Below are 19397 nucleotides of genomic sequence, written 5' to 3' on the forward strand. Positions count from 1 at the left end.
AGCTCGACTCATGAAGAAGAAGAAGAAGAAGAAGAGAGAACTGCTAGCTATGAAAATTGTGTAGAAGAAAAAACGCAACTTCAAATGGTTGAGTGATTATTCCACATGAACGTGAGCTGTATTTCGAGTTCTTGGATTCTCCATTAGCAAGGTTTTTTACAGAAAATAGCAATGTTATGAAAAACCAAGTATTTTTAGGCTCCTTGATCCTTGTAGAAAAAAAGGAGTACTGTATTTTAGGTTTGTTTTATCTGGTTTGAACTTTCAAACGGTAATTGGCAGCTACTATATGTTAAAACTCAGCTGTTCCTTTTGACTCTCCATAAATGCAAGCGAAAGTCCATTTGTTATATTTTAGGCTGTACTGATCATCGTTCTTTTTAGTTTTGGTCCAAGGTTACAAATTCAACGTCTGACACTGTTCACTTTCATCACAAACTATTTAAAGATCGGTTATTTTAGAATTCTACACAGTTTTGGTAAAATAACTTATGTCATTAAATTATTAGAAAAATACGATCACAATGTGGTTGAATATGTATAATTATTATTGGGAATAATAGTTATTTCAAAAATTATATTTTTTTATTTAATTAATTAATAAATAAACTAACTTAAAACTTTACGAATATCAAATAAATTTGAAAAAATAAATCATTATGAACACAATATTGAAATTCTATTTTTAACATATTCAATGTCACTATAAAAATCTCGACATAATGATTTTAATCCCATCTTGAAAGACCACTAAATATAATCGTGATTTATTAGAGGTCTTGTTCAGAATTAATTTAGGGTTAACCATGAATCATTTGATATCCCCAATGACTTTTTTTTTTCATGTCATATCATCTTATCTTTATTTTTTTTCTTCATTAATCTTAATTTTTGATATTGAATTTTTATAAAAATTTAAGTTGATTTTTGTTTATGTTAATTAACTGCTGTTTAAAATGACAGTTGTATAGAAAAACATATTACGAAACGCAAACAATAATTTAAAATACGATTTATATTCAAATTTTAGTATTTTTCTAATAATTTTTCAATCTCTGTTACTGTGCCAGAACTTTTAACAGACTGTTCTTTTATATATATAAATATATATATAAAAACCCTTAAAGATCAGATCATTTTAAGGTTACAGAGCAAACAAAATAATGGACAGAGAAGCAAGGTCGACAGATATTTAGTCACGGAAACAGTTCTTTACATTAATGTAGCAGCGTGATTTCATGGCATTTTTTTAAAATAAAAACAACACATCTGGCTGGAAAGAGAGGCCCAGACCACATGTATGGTCCTGATCTCTCTTTTATTGTCCTGTAAACTTTACAGCTGTGACCACGAAAAGAGTAGAAGAAAACTTACATGATGGTTTTTTGTCCAAATGTGATTTATTAATGGAACAATAACAGGGAGAGACCTGGTCAAAAGAACGCTTAAGATCAAAATGGTAAAAAAGCTTTCGCCATGATCACATTATTCTACAATTATTGGTGTAGAGACAGACTGACCTCACCATCTCTGGACCTTGAGGGCAAGCTGTTTCCCTTTGAAAAAAACAACAATCTCCCTCCCTCTGTCTCTAGAATCATGAGCACTAGGCATTTGCACATCTACTTACTAGCTAGCAATCATCCACGCCTACTGCTAACCTTAAAGTTGAGAAACCACAAATAAAAAAAAGAAAGAAAAAAAAAAAACAGGACATCTCTCCACAGCATGAAAGATTGTCTCCCGGATTCAAAATCTCCCACCCTTCACCTTTTTACTTTTTATAGCATGAGTGACTCTTCGGCTCTTCCGTCAAACTGGCTACACCTACTGCAAACCAAAACCCCTTTTTTCTGTCCTCTCTTAAATCTTGCTTTTGTGGGAAGACTTGTCGTTTTCTTCGCTTAATTGTCATTGCTTGCGACAGGGTTTATGCAAAATAATGTTTAAAGCTCCTTAAATCTCATGCAGTTGGCGGGTGGTTGAGTATTTTTTTTTTTAATTTAAATTCTGTATTTGAGATGATTCATTAATCCTTTTAATATATCAGAGGAAGGTGCACTGTTTAAATTATTCAAAAAATAATAATTTTAATTAACACCCAAACTTATTAGAAAATATATATCCTTATGATGAATAAAAAAGTCGTATAATTAAAGCTTGTAATTTTATTATAGTTTCAATACCTTCGTCCAATGAAGAAAATGGTGTTTAACTTTTTACCGTTCAAACTCTTACAATATGCATATGATCAATCCTAGATATTATTATATTTATTGAATTTTGGCAATTAAGTATAATTTTATTCAGACATGTGTGATCCGTACATGAATTTATATTGTTCTGTATTTTTATAGATGTATGGTGTGTTAATTAACCATGCCAAATGTCTATTGATTGTACATTTTTATACATTAGAGAAGTGCTAGATTAGTATCGGTGCGTGAAGCTTTTCTTGATTATGGGTGTTTGTCGTAGTTTTTGCTTTTATTTTTAAGTGCTTTTAGAAATAATATTGACTTGAAAATGTATTAAATTAATGATTTTTAAGTGATTTATGATGATTTTAATATGATGATATTAAAAAATTATTTTAATATATTTTAAAATAAAAAAAAATATTTTTAAAAATACTATCCACCACAATCTCAAACACCTTTCTATCATCATCTTTGTCAAAATAGGAAGGAAAAAAAAAAGCAAGAAAACACATCTTAAAAATCTAATTAATTTCAATTTAAGTTACAATGATCCATACTATCATAACAATTAATGACGACAGTCTTGCATCATATTTTGTAGATTAATTTAATTTCCTTCGACACAGGTGGCTGGCATGCACTGCTTATATAAGATTAACATGAATAATGTTAGTGTTCAACACGTGAAAAAAGGAAGAGAAGCTCCAAGGAGCAAAAAATAAAGAAATAAAGCAAAAGAAGTACCAAAAGGGGTGATGAGCATGCCCTGTATTTAAAATCCACTAAAATGGGGCATCATGAATATGTGTGGCAATTCAGGAAGTCTGACCAAGAAGAATATGTGGACTTTATAGCGTAGTGGGCACTCTCAACTTTTGTGATATACTACTTTAACTTATAAAGATTATGATGATTAAATTAAATTGTTGATCGAAGTCAGTCTAATCCCATTAATAACAGCCCAAAAGGAGAGAATCAAGAAAGGATTAGTCTACGCTAAAGCTATGCAGTGCAAACCAATTGTTTAGAGGGGAGGAAAAAGCACCAGTGAGCATTCTTTTGACTGTCGTTTTGTTGATGCTAGCTAGGGTTATAGTATTTAATTGAACAATCAAGAACTCAAGATCATCGAGCTTAAGCTCAAAATGAGAGAGCACATACAGCTACGTAAGCAATCAGCCAACATGTACAAGAGTATCGCCACAATTCTCTCTCTCTTTTTTTAAAAAAAAAACAATGATGCTTTTATAGCGTGCTAGTAATTCCCACTCTATTTGTTTCATAAATTACTCTTTAAACGAGTTTATTGTGTTAACTCTTGGAAGAGAATGTCATGCAATTATCAAGCCAACCAGATATGGCAACAGAGGGACGATAAGAATACCCGAAAATACATGATATCACAGGCTTCTTCCATTGACAGTGACGCATATTAATGTCCTCTACGTATATCAGCAATCTTGCCTTTTCCTCATAATAATTCACGTTATATGAAAAGATGGTATAACATGCTTAGATTCACAGGGGTATGGCTACACATGTCAAGGAAGAAGAAGATATTTCATGAGTTTTTAATCAGAGTTTGATAAATAGAGATTTAATATTTTAATAAGTTGTATGTGTAAGTGATTTTACATGTGACAGGTTTGAAAAAAACCTTGGTATTTTCATTTTTTAAGAGATTTAACAAGGGATATCTTGGATATATATATAAAATCCGATCATGCATGTAATGTATTCCACGTTCGCCTGTATATATCAGCAATCTTGTTTTTTTTGCTCGTACGTAATAATTTATGTTATATAAAAAGATGGTATAGCGTGCTTAGATTTTTTAGAAAATGACCCCGTATATATATCTCTCAATAAAAAATATATAGTAAAAGAAGATTTGAGATTTTAATTAGAATTCAATAAATATATATTTAACGCTTAATTCTGATAAGTTGTACGTGTAAGCTATTCCACACGTAACAAGTTTAATTTGAAAAAAAAAAATTAGTACTTGTTATATTTCACATCGCATTTACTAATTTGGTTGTCTGTATATATATGGCAATTCTTAGAAGGAAAAAATAAAATAAAATACTATGTGATTAATTAATGTTTTAAATTCCAACCACCCCTTGTGTTAAAATTGTACTGTCGTTATAAATCCTGTGTATATAGTAATTTTCTAGAATCAAAATGAATAGGTAAGGTTAGTATTTCAAAGGATCTCTTCCTATATTTAGTACACACATAAATTATTTATTTTTAGTGTAAATAAAATGCACTAGCTATTTTGATTTTTTTTTTTTATCTGGGTCAGAATTTTTCGATCTTGTGATTCAATTTATCAACATTTACATGCTGGGATGACAAGATGAATTAATTATAGGAATAATTTCTTATTTTTTTTCACCTCATGAAATTCACTAGTGCAAAAAGATATATCCCTGCTATCAAAGAAAAAACCATGTATATTCGCAAAATTGCATCAGAAGGCAAATGAAGACATGGATGCTATGCAAATGGTCATCGTCAAATATATATTGGGCATAAACCGGACTCAACCTTCGTGGACTAGCTCAGGCTCCGGCGAGTAAAGAAAGAAAGAAGTCCCTGTTAGTCTACTGTGTGGCCTATTCTAAGAGTTCATTACCTTACAAACAGTACGAGGAACAAAAAAGTGTAGAAGATCTAAGAGCAATAGATGGTGTTTTTTAAGTTGGGATTAGGTTATTGAGTTGAGAGGGAGAGAGAGAGGGAATTACGGTCACACTCGACTACAAAAAGAAGGTTGGCTCTTCTTGCGAGGTCAAAACTCTCTCGATCAAAGTCTCCCTAAAACCAAACCCCATAACCCCACTGACCGACAAGCTGCTCCTCTCTTCACATGCAAACAGACAATCCCATCATCTCTAACTAACTATTATTTATCATTAATCATCCAGTTGTAGTTTAAATATTCAATTAGTAGTAGAATATTAATTTATTGATGCAAGGTACCGATTTGTATTTGACGAACTTATAAATACATCTGCGTGTCATTCTGCCCTCAGAAAAGATTTTTCAGAACAAAATCTTAAATTATTCACAAGGAGAAGTCTAATTCCTTCCATCTTTAATTCTAAGCAAGACTTGATTCAGATTCAAGCAAATAGAAGCAAACAAGAGAGAGCATTAATACAAATGAACAAAAATGATTCTGAGTTTATTTTATGAATATAATATTAATATGTCCATATAAAGTATGCTGTCAAAGAGACTTATACATGAAAAGGAAGTGCATGCGCCAAAGGCATTAATAAAGGAGATGACTCTCTTGCCCTCTTCTTTAAAAGGCCACCCTCTCATGAAGAATACCTATAACGGGGAACTTTGGAATTGTCAAGATAGGAGGCAATTTAAAGAGGCCTTAATAAACATAGTAGAAATATTACTATGTGGCAGATGCTTAGAGAGAGAGAGAGAGAGAGAGAGAGAGAGAGATTAACGTGGGCTGCCAATAATGTCCACAAAGACCCATTGGTCTTGGGTTCTGCCCTTCTTAAAGAGAGTTTCTAGTGACGAAGAGACCGATGACCCTTGCAGAGGCGTTGGCTCGAACTTCCTCTTTTTAGGCTTGTTATTGGCAATGGCTCGAGTCCTCGACAGCTCAAGAATCAGACCATAACAACCATTTACTTTTTCCTGTTAACAAACAAATGCAGCTGTTGAGCCATTAATGTCATGCGCAATAATGAGTATATAATGTGGCTGTGTTAAGGACTTAAATACGAGACAAAAATAATGAATAATGACAATATAAACGATACCTTGGTTATCTTGAGAACATCAAGAAGCTGGGTCTGGTAGTCAATGGGATTGAAGGTCTCAACTTGGTCTATAACATGCATCATTGTAGCAGTGGCCAACACAGAAGGAAGATAACAGCCAGATCTTGAATCTACATCAACAACAGAAAACCCCATAAGAAACTCAACGTAAATCAAATGACGAGAAACTAAAACCAAAGAGGGAGTCTTTTCTTTACTCTTTGTTCTTATCGAAAATTCTAAATGAGGGTCAAAATGGGATTTTGAAGACAGCTATATCCTATACTTACCAGAGACAACATAGAGCAGGAGATGCTCACATCTCCTGAGAAACTCCCAATGAACATTGGTCTTTAATCCAAGCCTCCTAATGATATGATCAAGAAATGAAAGTGGAGTCACTGGGTGCATCTTCCATTTCAGTGTTGAAAGCACTAGTAGCTCCATCCTTTGAATGGTTTTGGCCTCGAATAAATATTTCGTGTCTTCCACCTAAAACAGAACAAAAAGAAAACCTCTAAATACCAATCTTCGAATTAGCAAATGATAATGATTAAATGATATTGATGAAGGGTTTTATATTGACGTACTTGGAGGTCTAGCAGAAGAGGAACATGAGTCTCTTCAACTTTGGCAGCCAAAGAAAGACAAGTGACAGCCACAAGCTGGATCATCCATGATCTATTATCTCTTTGATAACAGGGGCTAACAAGAAACCTATCTAGATAATTGATAGCCAAGATTGATGTGAGAGCTGAAAATCCATGATGAGCAATGACCTTAAGCATCCACTCCACAGCTTCTTGACGAGCCCTGGAAAGAAAAGGATCGCTTGCCACATTATTGACACTAACAGAAGCTTGTTGTTCTTGTTCTTTAGAGAAGAGTGAGAGAAGCTCCTCATCTTCCCAGAACAAATCTTGTTCAAGCAATGAAATCGAAAACAGATCGCCAGAGGGGTTGTTCACGGAAGGACTCTCTTGCAAAACCTCTTCTTCTGAATCATCTTCCCATTTCCCCTCTTCACAATAGAGTGCATCTAGCAAGAATGAAGTGTTCTGTTCTTGCTGTGTGCTTAGTTCATTTTGTCCTAGTTCTTGTTGTTTAGGTATTGCCATCTTCTTCCAAGAAGAAGAGGTTTTGGCACACTATTCATTACACAAGGGAACCCATTGTCCCTCTCTCTCTCTCTCTCTCTTTTCCCTCGAGGGCCTTTCTTTTTCTCTGGGTGGTGCAAGATAGAGAGAGTGGTAGCTAAGGAGCGAAGAGAGGATGATAGAGAGTGAGAAGGAAGGGGAAGGGGAAGGGTTGATTTTTAACAGGTTAGGTTTCACGCTTGTCTCTTTTTCTTTTTTATCTTTTTCTTTGTTTTTAAGTGGCAAATATAAAGAAGTTTGTGGTTGGATTTATTTATTTATTTGTTTTGTTTTTTGCTTTCGGTGTGTCTGGTTTGGCGGGCAGAAAATGTATGTAGCGGCACGCACACCAAGCCGGGCCCATGAAGACAACCTCTTATAGCAACCTAATTAAAGTCACTGTGCTCTATTCTGCTCTGGAATTTAGAAAGATGGGAGGGGACACGCAGGGATTTTGGCATGGGAAGAAGAGTTTTCCGCTATGTAATTTAGGTTTAAGATATGCTATCGCAGAAGACATAAATTGTTTTTTCTGTCAAGTTACCAATAACGCGCTAAGAGAAAAGAAAAGAAAGGGTCGAGGATGGGAAAGATCAAAGATCCGAACCCATTGAAGAGTCGGAGAGAATATAGATGACAATTAAACTGCAAATTCCTCGGACATATCAAGATAAAATCATCTCATTGAGAATTAAACTCATCAATGCATGCTTGATTGTTGTAACTTGAAGATTTACACATTGGTTTAATTAAGATCGTTGTCGTGAAGATTTTCTTTTGGAGTGAAGATCACGCAGATGGAATTTTAATTATTTTTACAGAGTATTCCAAATCTAGCTAGCCATAGATTATGATACGTTTTAGTTTCATCATGGATAACGTTTTTATCAAATGATCTTTACAGCAAAAGCAAGGCTATACTCACCCCAGTCACCGTCACTTTTAAAAGAGGAATTTAGATAAAATAAAACAAAACAAGAGCAAAAAGAAAAAGAAATCACGAGAGGGTTTTGAACAAAAAAATCCTCTATTTTGCTAGTTGTTCTGAAGAAGAAATTTCCAAAAAGACAAACCACAGAGTCCACGCAAGAGAACAAGCCAAGGCCCTTTCCATCCACGCGAAGTTACATATTCTTTTCCACGCGTTCCCCGTCCAACACATAAAGTCAACTATCTTACCAGTCATCTGGCTCACTGTCTTTGACTGCGTGTGGCGAACAACATACAGAACATCCACCAGCTGACTCTCGATCACTTCTAGCTAGTCACCATTTTTTTAAAAACAAAAAAGAAAGAATAAAAAATGGATCCAAAAGAAAAGTCATTAAATTTGATGGTGTCTTGTCGTCTGCGGTACGGCCAGATAATAAGGAGGTCCTCTTCCTTCTTTCGCAACTGGCATGCACGCAAAAGCTCACCCTCTCTTGGCCTCTTCCTATTTTTCACTGCTCCAGATTTTTATTTGTTTTGACTTGTTTTTGGCATCAATTATGGATTATTTTTTTCTTCTGCAACCACAGTAAAGACAGGTAATATTGCAAATGTACCATAAGAGATTTTCTGGGTGTCGTTGGAATCAGAATCTCACCCCAATTCAATGCAATCATGTAAGCGTTGTTAAGAGTACTGTTACATTAGGGAAAATAATTTATATTAACTGTTTCCTTGCTTCCGGTGATAATCTTGGAGCGAGAAAGAAAATCCTAATGGGTTGTAGAAATATTGAGATTAATTGTTAGAAGAGTACTTTAACTATGAATATGCAATGATCATATATACTTGTAATTAAACTCATCGATCCCCATGATCCTTTCAGCTAACTCCATTGAATTTCCTGAGCTAAACAGAAGTTCTGATTTTAATCTTAACTCGTGTCCAAATCAAACAGATGGATCATGTCTCCATATTGAAGGTCAGCATTATTGTTCTCGTCTCCAATTTTCCATGCGGTGGGTGAATATCGTAGAAACTATCAGCAGTTCAAACCAGTGGCATTGACCACTGTCTGCACTATATCTTAATTTAAGAATTGAAGAGCATGATCATGTTTTGGACTGCTTGTCAATCAGTTCACATCTCGATTTCCATTTCTAGGGAAGTAATTTCTTCTTCTTTTTTAATATACCTAACACATGTAAAATTATTAAAAAACCCGATGGACAAAAGGGATTATTGACCTAACAGAAGTTAACACCGAGAAACTTCCAAAAGCTCTTCTTCTCGTACGCAGACACAAGTTAACTTCCAAAACAACAACCCTTATATGATGATAAAAATCAGTACTCTTCCCCAGACTAATTTTGGTAGTTTGCATTTTGGATCTATTTTAACCATCTGCATGCAAAAACATGGCTCAATTCCCACTCCATGTAAATTCTCTTTTACCAGAGTCATTTTGAGATGAAGGAGTACTTTAATTAACTGCATGATTAATGTAGTTGATTTCTAACACAAGCAGCCCGTCTCGACAAGAATTGCTGCACTGTTACTAATGGCAAATCGAGCTCCACTTTGCAATTATAGATTTCTATATATTAGCTGTAACATCTTCTTTATTAATTGTCAAAATTAACAAACTTTAGCCCTACTTTTTGTTGTTTAAGATTTGGCCCTAAACAACACTCCCCCACTCACCAAATGATTTCTCCAGCAACGAAAAAGACAGGCAGTGCTTCCGGTCTCTCTTCAAAGAAACTTAGCTTTGAAAAATAACCTCATATTTTGACGTGGCGTGATAGTTCCTCAGTTTTTCGTGGTTTAATTAAATTGATCATGACAGCAAACAGATTTGTTCTCACACTAATTCCTGTATATATTAAGGAGGGGTGGGGCATCGTTCATTATATTAAATCTTATTATATTTCTCATTCTAAAATTAATTTTAAAATTTAAACAAAAAACAGTAAATACAAACACTAACTAAAACATGTTTATTTTTGTGTTTTAAAATTATTTTTAAAAAGAATTGATTATTTTTAAATTAGTTTTTTTGTATTTTAATTTATATTATTTTAATTTATTGGTGTTAAAAATAAATTTTAAAAAATAAAAAATATATATTATTTAATATATTTTTAAATAAAAAATATTTTAAAAACATTTGAATTGCATGGCTGTCTGCATCATAGAATAGCCAGGCCATTCATGAAAGACCCAGTCTAATAATAATCCACTATTGCGACTAATCAACTCTTAATAGTAAATAAAAAATCTCCGATGAAAATGAAATGTCGGGTCCCTCAGTACTTAAAATCAACTACAGTGACATAGAAAGAACAGGTTGCCATGCTTTTCAAGCACCTTCAACATTTTTTAGCAACTGTGGATGATTTTTTTTTTATTTTTTTTTATCATGTTTCATTCTCATTGGCACCTTTAAAAATTCAAAAAAAAAAAAAAACATTGAAGCACTCATGAGCTGAGACTTGAGAGAGGTAAATTTGTCATCCACCATAACCAAAACCTTTGAAACTCACCAATCATGCCTCACTTTGCCTTTAACCCCCAAGGAATTATGTCTGCGTCCATCACAACTACTTATAAAGTGACCAGTTGAAGAACTTGGTACCTTTGCCTCATCCACAACTAACTAGCCTCACATGGTAACCACTAAAAGTGCTCTCAAATAATGGCCGATCAGCTAGCGTATCAGATATATTTTGAATATTGTGACATTATTGTATATTCCAGTACTGCAAACCCAATGATTTACAGATGTTCATCATTAATGATTTTGTAAGATATCAATTGATCAAGCTCATGTGTGATGATTATGATCAAACGCTGGAAGAGTATGCAGGATTGATACTAGAGATTCTAACCAGAAGACAGGTCGATATGCATGCATCTGGGAGCCCAAGTGCTTCTAGGTAACCTATCTCATCAACGCAAAGAGAAAAATGATTGGTTCTAACGATAAAGATTAATTTAGACTGTAAATGAATAGAGAAAGCAGCTACTCGTACTGTAATTCAAGAGTGAAAGCAACCACCCACCTAATAATTTAATTAATATTTTAATTACCATTGTATATATTCTTTAATTAACAAGCAGATGATGGCTCCGAATCCTGACCTTATCAAATTAAAGCACATATCCTTCAGCAAAAAACAAGTCCATTTGTCAACATTTTGGGTTTTTCTTAGATAATTTTTTTAAAAAAATTAAGTCCTTGCTTGTAAACTTTAGGTGATGGATTATTTCAAGAAAAAAACATTAGTTTCATTGCAGTTCAAAATTTACAGGTTAAAATCTTATTTAAAAAGGTCATTGTGGGTATATAATTGCCACTCTAATTTTAGCACTAAGCTCAAGGTGCTTTCCAGCGTGGATATTGATGAATGGATTCTCTCGTGTTTGGAAAAAAAAAAATATATATATATATATAAAATCAATTTATATTAAATAGGAGGGGAAAAAGAGGGGTTTAATTTATTCCCACTGTACAACCAGTTATTCTCAATGTGTCCGTAAAATAAATAAATTATATTTTTTTTAAAAATCCCTTTTTATATTCTTTGAAAACAATTACAGGAAAACAATAGACTATACACATAAAAAAACCCTATACTTGAAGAATGTTATTTTATCTCCAATTGGTTCAATTTATGTCCTCTGTATCCTAGTTTATTTGTCCATATATATTTTTATTTTTGGTTGTCCCAAAATGTTTGTCTAGTCACGTTATGTGGTTTGTCTATATATTATACCCCTTATTAAAGCTATATTTATTAATCTCTATGAAAAGTCAAAAGAAACAAACAAAAAATGACAATATTATTAGAAGGTTGGAGCAATATTAGGTGATTTGTCACCATGTTAACTGCGTTTCTTAATATCTGTGAAGAGTTGAAGGGGACAAACAAGTTGGTGCTTTACAATATATATTTTCTTGAATAACATATTTTGATGCATCTAACTTCTAAATCAGCAAGTCTTATCATACTCTTTGTTTTTTAGGTAATTTAACTGATTAAATTTTAAATTTGTTTTTCAATGATCATGAATTCGAGTCATTTCATAGCCATTGAAGAGTTACATCATCGTTAACTTCAGGACCCGTGGAATTAGTCAAGGTACGCGTAAACTGATCCGGACACTCATGTTAATCCAAAAAACAAATACTAAATTATTAGTAATTAACAATTTATGATTTATAATACATAATCTTTGCTATTCAAGGATTTAGGCTCGTCGTAAAATTTGCAATGTCTATCAACTCATAAGTTCGTGAGAAAACAACATTTTACGTGACTTGTATTCTTAAAGAATAAAGTTATAAATATCTAAATATAATTTATTACCTTGAAGATTGAATAAATAAAATATAAGAAACACGTTAAATAAAGTTATCTTTGTATCTACAATATATAATGGAGGGAGAATAACATCATGAAAAAATAACAAGTAATTAAATTTTGTTTAGCACTTGCTAAAATCGTATGCCCATTTATTTGTACATGTAGAGCACGAGGAAACCTTGATCCAATGCTAATATATACCGAAAGGCTTCGAAATAAAGTCCAACCCATTGGGGCCATAACTGGCATCCTCCCGTCGCGCAGATGATCTATTCCTTCTCTACTTTGGACGATCTGAACTGCTAAACAAAGATTACCAGTCTTGCTCCGGGTAAGTCTTTACTTTGTAGATGATGGCAGGTTGGCCCAAGTCTGTTCACCAAGAGCGTGATCCCTGGAGAGGGTAAGGATCTCCGTGAGTTTGTGTGTGTGGGAGGGCTAACATAAAGCTGATTAGAACTAAAGGCGAGTAAAGTATAGCAGCGAGGAATATCTAAAACAGTGTGAGGCGGAAGCATACTGAAATCTTGATATTGCTGACATATGCCCGGGCAGCAGGTTATTAGCAGCCCAATAAAGAATACAGCGAGTATACAAATTTTCTTGCAAAATGAGATTATTCATTGAGAATACTTTGAGTCATGGAAAACATAAAACTCCTCGGTGCGGAGGAAAAACTAAGCACAGCTAAGGCTTGTTTGTTTCTTAAAAACTAATTTTCAACCAATTATTTTTTAAATTTTCATGTATTTATTTATCATCAGGAAAATTGGTCAACGAAAAATATTTTTCAGTAAAAAAAAAATTTGGCTTGGTTTTCAGGAAAGTATTCTCTTTTTATTTTGGGAGGAAAACACTTTCCAGAAGTTGTGAAAAATTTAAAAATATCATATTATTTGTTGATTATATCAAATTTGGTCCTCAAACTTTTGATTGCTATATATATTTTGTCTTGAATATTTTTTTTTCAATTTCATCTCTTAGAATTTAATTTTTATATTAATTTTAGTCCTTATTTTTATAATTGTTATTTGTTTTTCCCTTATTATTTTTTAATTGAAATTTTTTATCTATCAAATTTGGTTTTCATTCTTTTGATTGTTACTTATTTTATTTGAAATAATTTATAAAATGTTAATTATTATTATTTTAATTTCTTCATCTTTCAATTTTTTTTATTTTTTAGATTTGATCTCTATTATTTTGATTATTATTTATTTTATTTGAGATAATTTATGAAATTATATTTTTTTTCAATTTCATTCTCATTCAACTTTTTAATTTGTAAGATTTGTTCCTCATTATTTTAATAAACTTGAAAAAAATAAAACATTAATAAGTTATTTTCCAGCTCATTTTCCATGACATGACCAAACACTGGAAAGTGTTTTCCAATTTATTTTTCATTACACTGTCAAATATCGGAAAATAATTCACTTTCCCGGAATTCACTTTCCAAAAAAAAACTACTTTCCAGCAAACAAACGGAGCCTCAAATTCTAGTGTTCTTTACTGGACAGTTCCTTTTGTTGGAAGAAAAAACTAGTGTTATAGGAATTTATGAATAGCAAAACAAAGATACAAAAGAAATAAGAAGAATATTTGAAAGGAAGTCAATCGTATTAAGTGTTTTTCTTGGTGTAATTTGAATAGGAAAAATATTTTATTTTCTTAATTGGTTGACCGTTTTTAAACCGATTAACTGATTAATTTAATTTAATTAATCAATCAATTTTTTTATTATTTAAAAAAATTAAAATTCAGTTTACTTTCAATGCATTTTACATGTTGCTTCTTCACACTTGACATTTTAAAGCATCATTTTAGTATGGCAGTAGAGGATAGATTTCAAAAAAGATAATATTTGAAAACACGGTTGAAACTTATTTCTCAAAAATTTAAATTTTTTTTCTTAAAATTAATTTTTTTATGTTTTCATATCGTTTTCATGTGCTGGTGTCAAAACATAATTTTTAAAAAATAATAAAAAATTATTATTTTAATACATTTCCGAAGGAAAAGCACTTTGAACCGCAACCGCTACCACACTCCCAAAAACTCCAGAAATTATTGTTTTAACATCGTTACCGGGATGAATATTAGTATCTAAGCATTGTTAGGAGTCTTCTTATACCATTATTTTCACAAAACTTATTAAAACAAAACTCACCCCTTATATGTCCTTAGTGATTTTATAGAATAACAACTCTTTTTTTTCAACTAATGCTTTAAACTTCTTTAAGCAATTAAATAAATTAGACTTTCTCTTTAAAAAACATATTCATGTTCTACTATAATCATCAATAAAAAATATTGATACGTTTGCATGTATCTCTTGTAGAAATTGACTTGCTCTAGATATAGACTCCTTTGAAAAGCTATTGCGGATTTGTTTACCCACTAAACATCTTTCACACAACTAATTTAGATATATAATTGATGGTAGACCCTTCAACATCTTTTTTTGTGCCATTATCTTCAAGTTATCAAAATTTATATGCTCAAAACTCATATGTCAAAGCCAAGTCTCATCTTCATTGTCAACTCCTTGATTTGATGTTTCAAAACTTCTCATGCTTGCCCGAAAGTGGTTGCATTAACCTTTAAAGTGACATCATCTAGATATTGGTAAATGATTGTAAGTGCTTGTTGATCATTCCTTCGCGTCTTTTGCACATCCTCTCTTTAGGCTGAAGTCACTTTGCTCCTTTTATAGGCTTTTCAAAGCCTTTTTCAACTATTTTTCACACATCTTGAAAACCTAGCTAGGCTTTCACACGAATACATCAAATTTTATAATTGTTCTTTGTCAAACGAGGACATTGAAGGGAGAAGTTTATATTGGTCATATCAAACAATCAAAAACAAGCTCTAATACCACTTATTAGAAGAAAAAACTAGTGTGGTAATAGTTTATAATCAACAAAACAAAGATACAAAACTAAAGAATAGGAAGAAGATTTGAAAGGAAGACAATCTTATTAAGTATTTTCTCGTGTATTCCTCTTTACAAATTAATTATGCTTCTAATTACAAGTCTATTTATAGATCTTAAATCCTAGATAAACAAGAAATTTAACTACTTAAAGAAAATCATAATCTGAATAGGAAACGTATTATGTCATTTTAACCAGTCTATTATTTCTGAACTGGTCGACTGTCTCATTTAATTCAACCAGTCGACTGGTTATCAACCGGTAGACTGATTCTTCTGTTTTAAATAAAAAAACAAAATCCAGTTTACTTTCAGCACATTCTACGTGTTGCTTCTTCGCACTTGACATCTGAAGCATCATTTTAGTATGGTGGAGGAGGATAGGTTCCAAAAAAAGGACCTAAAAAGGGTGAAATGATTGTTTAAAAATTGTTACCAGGATGAATATCAGTATCTATAGGAAAGAATTTGAAAATGTACCATTTAGTTACCTCGAGGATAGTAGGGTGAAGCTTGAGGTGGAGGTGGATATGGTGGTAGAGGTGGATATGGTGGTGGAGGATATGCTGAACATGCTGGGTACGGTGCAGGAGGATAAGGAGTAGGCTGTGGTGGGGGATATGCTGAACATGCTGGGTACGGTGCAGGAGGATAAGGAGTAGGCTGTGGTGGGGGATACGCTGATTGTGGAAATGCTGAACTAGGTGGGTATGAGGGATAAGGAGATGGAGCTGGGTAGGTTGTCGGTGGTTGTGCATGAGGAGTTCCATGCGCAGGTGGCGGTAAATAGCGTTGTGAGACTCCAGGATCAGGGTATACACATGGTGGTGCTGAAGGAGCATAGCCTGTTGCTGCTTTCTGCAAGAAATGACAGTTTATTCAGCTTCCAGCAGTCAAAATATCTTCGTAGGTAAAAGATAAGGGGTATTTTCAGTATATGTAATCGCAAGATAGCTTACGTTGGCATTTGCATAGTGCATTATCAATTTTACTTCTCCAGCATACCTGTGATTGGAGAAAAAACGAAAGGCACACTTTAGAAGAGATGTACTGTTAGACTATTACCAAACAGGTAAAAACATATGTAACCAGTGAATAAATCACACACCATGCTCTGGAACAAAAACAATATGTCTGTGTGTATATATTATCAAAGCCACGCCACAGCATATTTGGTATATTTGATATCTAATACAGGAGCACCAATGCACCTTTATGTTGGCATGAAATAAACCTTGCTAATTTGGTAGAAGAATGGAGGGATTGTGAGCATTTCTTAAGGAAGAAACTATTCTATGAACCAATTCATCTCTGCTCCAAAATAATCACTCTATAGAGAAGCAGAGAATTGTATTCTTTCAGCCTCAAAATGGAAAGACAATGTCCTCTCCCAATGAGGGAAGGCAGAATCCTTGTCCCATGTTTGAAACTTAGTGGTAATTTTTTCTCCATCCTTGCCTCACAAAGTTGAAAGCATTCAGATGAAGAAACCTCACTTAATTGCACGCCATGCAGGGGACAGTGAGAAGAAGTTTACCATATAAAAGTTGACAAACTGAAGTATAAATTGCAGAAAGCACCAAAATGATTTGCAATTAATTTCTGATATGGTACAACATTACCACAAAATAAAAGCATAAAACAGCACGTCAATGAACAATATTTCACATTTATCTGTGTACATGCTCTCTTAACCGACATCCAATTCAACATCCAAAATCCCCGGGCCCCTTCATTGTTAAGAATTCCATACTACAATATACCAAAGAGCTTTTAGCTCATTAGTATAGCAAACAAGAGACATAAAGTCTCGTGTTCAAGCCCCAACTTTACCAATCCATCATTAATTCTAAATACCATCAAAATCAAAACACATATTTTCAATGGTAGCTTATGGCTCCATTCTACTCAAATAGAAACCACCATTTCAGGATATTATTACTAAATGCAAGGAACTAAACAAAAAAAGCTAGACCAATTCTCCTTCGCCGATAAAAAAAAACAAAAAAAACAAGCAAATTGCAGTTATAATTACCTTCCAGTTTTAGTTTGAAGTGGCCAAGTTGTATCGTCAAAGCCCTGCGAAAGAACTTTGTGCAATTGAATCCTATACACAGTAACATAGCAAAAAAGAAAAACAAATTTCAATCTCAATTTAAAGCCAAAAGCCAAAAGAGTCAGCTTTAAAAATCATAACTAGATCAAAAGGTTAAAGACTAATTACTTTCCCTTGCCGATAAAATCATCAAGAGATAGGGTATTGCTGTTCCAAACACCAACACTTATCTCTCTTAACCCTTCAATTAGTGTAAACATAAACTTCTCTTGGAATGTAGGGTTTTTGCCTCCATCTAAAAAAGAAGAAAACATGAATATCAGTTTTTAACAAAACATGAAATCAAAGCCAAATTGCGATCTAAAAATCGACTAATACTCCTAGAAGATTATGTACCTGTGCAGGTTCTTGTGCGACAGTTATGGCTACCATATTCAACACAAACGTAAGGATCTTGTCTTGATATCCATTCAGTGTCTTTCAGTTTAGTACACTCAACAACTGCATCAAAGAAAAATCTCAAATGACAATCAATTCCATAAGAAAACAAAAAAGAAAATAAAGGGTTTGTTTAATCACGTGAAATAAAACAGAATTAAGCAACAACAAAAAAAAATTACCAGTGACTTCAAGAAGCCGGCCTTGAATAGTAGAAACTGACATTGTACAAGACGGATACAGTATATTTATTGATTTGGTAATAGAAACCTAATAAATGTCTAGACTTTTCTTTATAATGTTTTTGTCGGATCACGAAAAGGAAAAACCAAGTCCTGAGGCTGATAAATGAAACGCTACTCTTTTTTTTCTGGAAACGATAAAGCTGTATTTATATGGTAATGGTTGGTGGGTTTTTTCTTTTTAGAAAAAGGATGTCCATGTCCTTGGAGTTGAAGAAGAACTACGGTGATTTTGTGGGTACTTTCCGGGTCGTTAACCGGTTGCTGTGTTTCAGTCGGTTCGTAAACAACACGGTCCTTGTAATTTGCCACGAAACTCCTGCCTTTTAAAAGTCAGTTTTTTTTTTTTTTTTTTTAAGAATGAATTCAGAGGTGGAAAAACATGCAAAAAAAAAAAAAATGAGTTGAAACACTATTTAAGTGGATAATCAACCACCTCAAACTTTTTTTTCATTCATATCCTTTTTTATTAGATATTTTTGCTTTCTGTTTATTATTTATTAATTTTTCTTATTTTCTTTTTTTAAAAAAAAATTGGTTACTTAACTTTTTTTATTACCAAATTAATATTTTTTTATTAAATTAATTTGGTATTATGTCTGATGTTATCTTCCAGTTGATTTTATATGAGTTTTTGTAATGTTAAAGATAAGTTTTGGTGTTAAGTTAAGGTTTGATTTGACAAAATAAAAATTAATTTCATCAATTTAACCTAGTCAAAATTTTAGTGATCTAATTTTAAATATAATAAATAATATTTTTATCTTAACTTTTCAATTTAATCTTTGGTCGGGATTAATAAATAAACTAGCTAAGAAAAAAATTACTTCTTGTGTGAGTAAAATGTTATAATTGATATAATGTTTATAATTTGATCTATGTTGCTTTTATCTTTTAATTTAGAGAAAAGTTATAAGTATTGTTCGTTAAAAATATGTTTTTATAATTTTATTATTATTTATCGAAATATATAATTGATTTATTTTAATGAACTCATATATTAAGTTTTTAGTTTGCAATTAAAATTTTCTTAATGTAAAAAAAACATTAATGCCTGCACACTTTTTAAGAAAAAGAGTGTCATTTCCTATGGTGTAGCGCAATAAATAAACTAGCTTAAAATTAAAAAAAAAGATATTATTTTTTATGTGAGTATAATGGTATAATTGATATGATTTTTATAATTTGATTTATGTCTCTTTTTATCTTTTAATTTAGAAAATTTTTATGAGTGTTGTTCGTTAAGCATATTTTTTGATGTAAAATCTGTTATAACAAAGGGAGATGTG

General features: G+C 32.4%; 2 protein-coding genes and 1 long non-coding RNA gene across 5 annotated transcripts; all 3 read right to left on the minus strand.

Annotated features, from left to right (window-relative positions):
- Nucleotides 1-1164: 1164 nt before the first annotated feature.
- On the minus strand, nt 1165-1842 carry LOC112328608 (uncharacterized). The gene is made up of 2 exons (XR_002983604.2): nt 1521-1842; nt 1165-1429 (listed from the first exon to the last, which is right to left on the minus strand). It is a non-coding gene; the product is annotated as an uncharacterized LOC112328608 (long non-coding RNA).
- A 3534-nt stretch (nt 1843-5376) lies between these two features.
- Nucleotides 5377-7354, minus strand: LOC7490056 (cyclin-D3-1). 2 transcript variants are annotated; one of them, XM_006379124.3, is made up of 4 exons: nt 6592-7354; nt 6292-6493; nt 6002-6132; nt 5377-5896 (listed from the first exon to the last, which is right to left on the minus strand). In XM_006379124.3, the coding sequence occupies exons 1-4, from the start codon at nt 7117-7119 to the stop codon at nt 5867-5869; spliced, it is 891 nt and encodes a 296-aa protein (XP_006379186.1). In that variant the 5' UTR covers nt 7120-7354; the 3' UTR covers nt 5377-5866. The 2 variants fall into 2 exon arrangements, with proteins under 2 accessions (XP_006379186.1, XP_002313139.1); XM_002313103.4 differs by having other exon boundaries at nt 5377-5876; nt 6592-7352.
- An 8043-nt stretch (nt 7355-15397) lies between these two features.
- LOC7490055 (uncharacterized) lies at nt 15398-18407 on the minus strand. 2 transcript variants are annotated; one of them, XM_052455926.1, is made up of 8 exons: nt 18049-18407; nt 17825-17929; nt 17597-17723; nt 17408-17479; nt 16332-16377; nt 16035-16230; nt 15864-15977; nt 15398-15772 (listed from the first exon to the last, which is right to left on the minus strand). In XM_052455926.1, exons 1-8 carry the CDS (start codon nt 18089-18091, stop codon nt 15735-15737), a joined length of 741 nt encoding a protein of 246 aa, XP_052311886.1. In that variant the 5' UTR covers nt 18092-18407; the 3' UTR covers nt 15398-15734. The 2 variants fall into 2 exon arrangements, with proteins under 2 accessions (XP_052311886.1, XP_024464067.1); XM_024608299.2 differs by having other exon boundaries at nt 15864-16230; nt 18049-18405.
- Nucleotides 18408-19397: the final 990 nt, after the last annotated feature.

This window comes from Populus trichocarpa, chromosome 9 (assembly GCF_000002775.5).
Source record: "Populus trichocarpa isolate Nisqually-1 chromosome 9, P.trichocarpa_v4.1, whole genome shotgun sequence".
NCBI lineage: Eukaryota > Viridiplantae > Streptophyta > Magnoliopsida > Malpighiales > Salicaceae > Populus > Populus trichocarpa.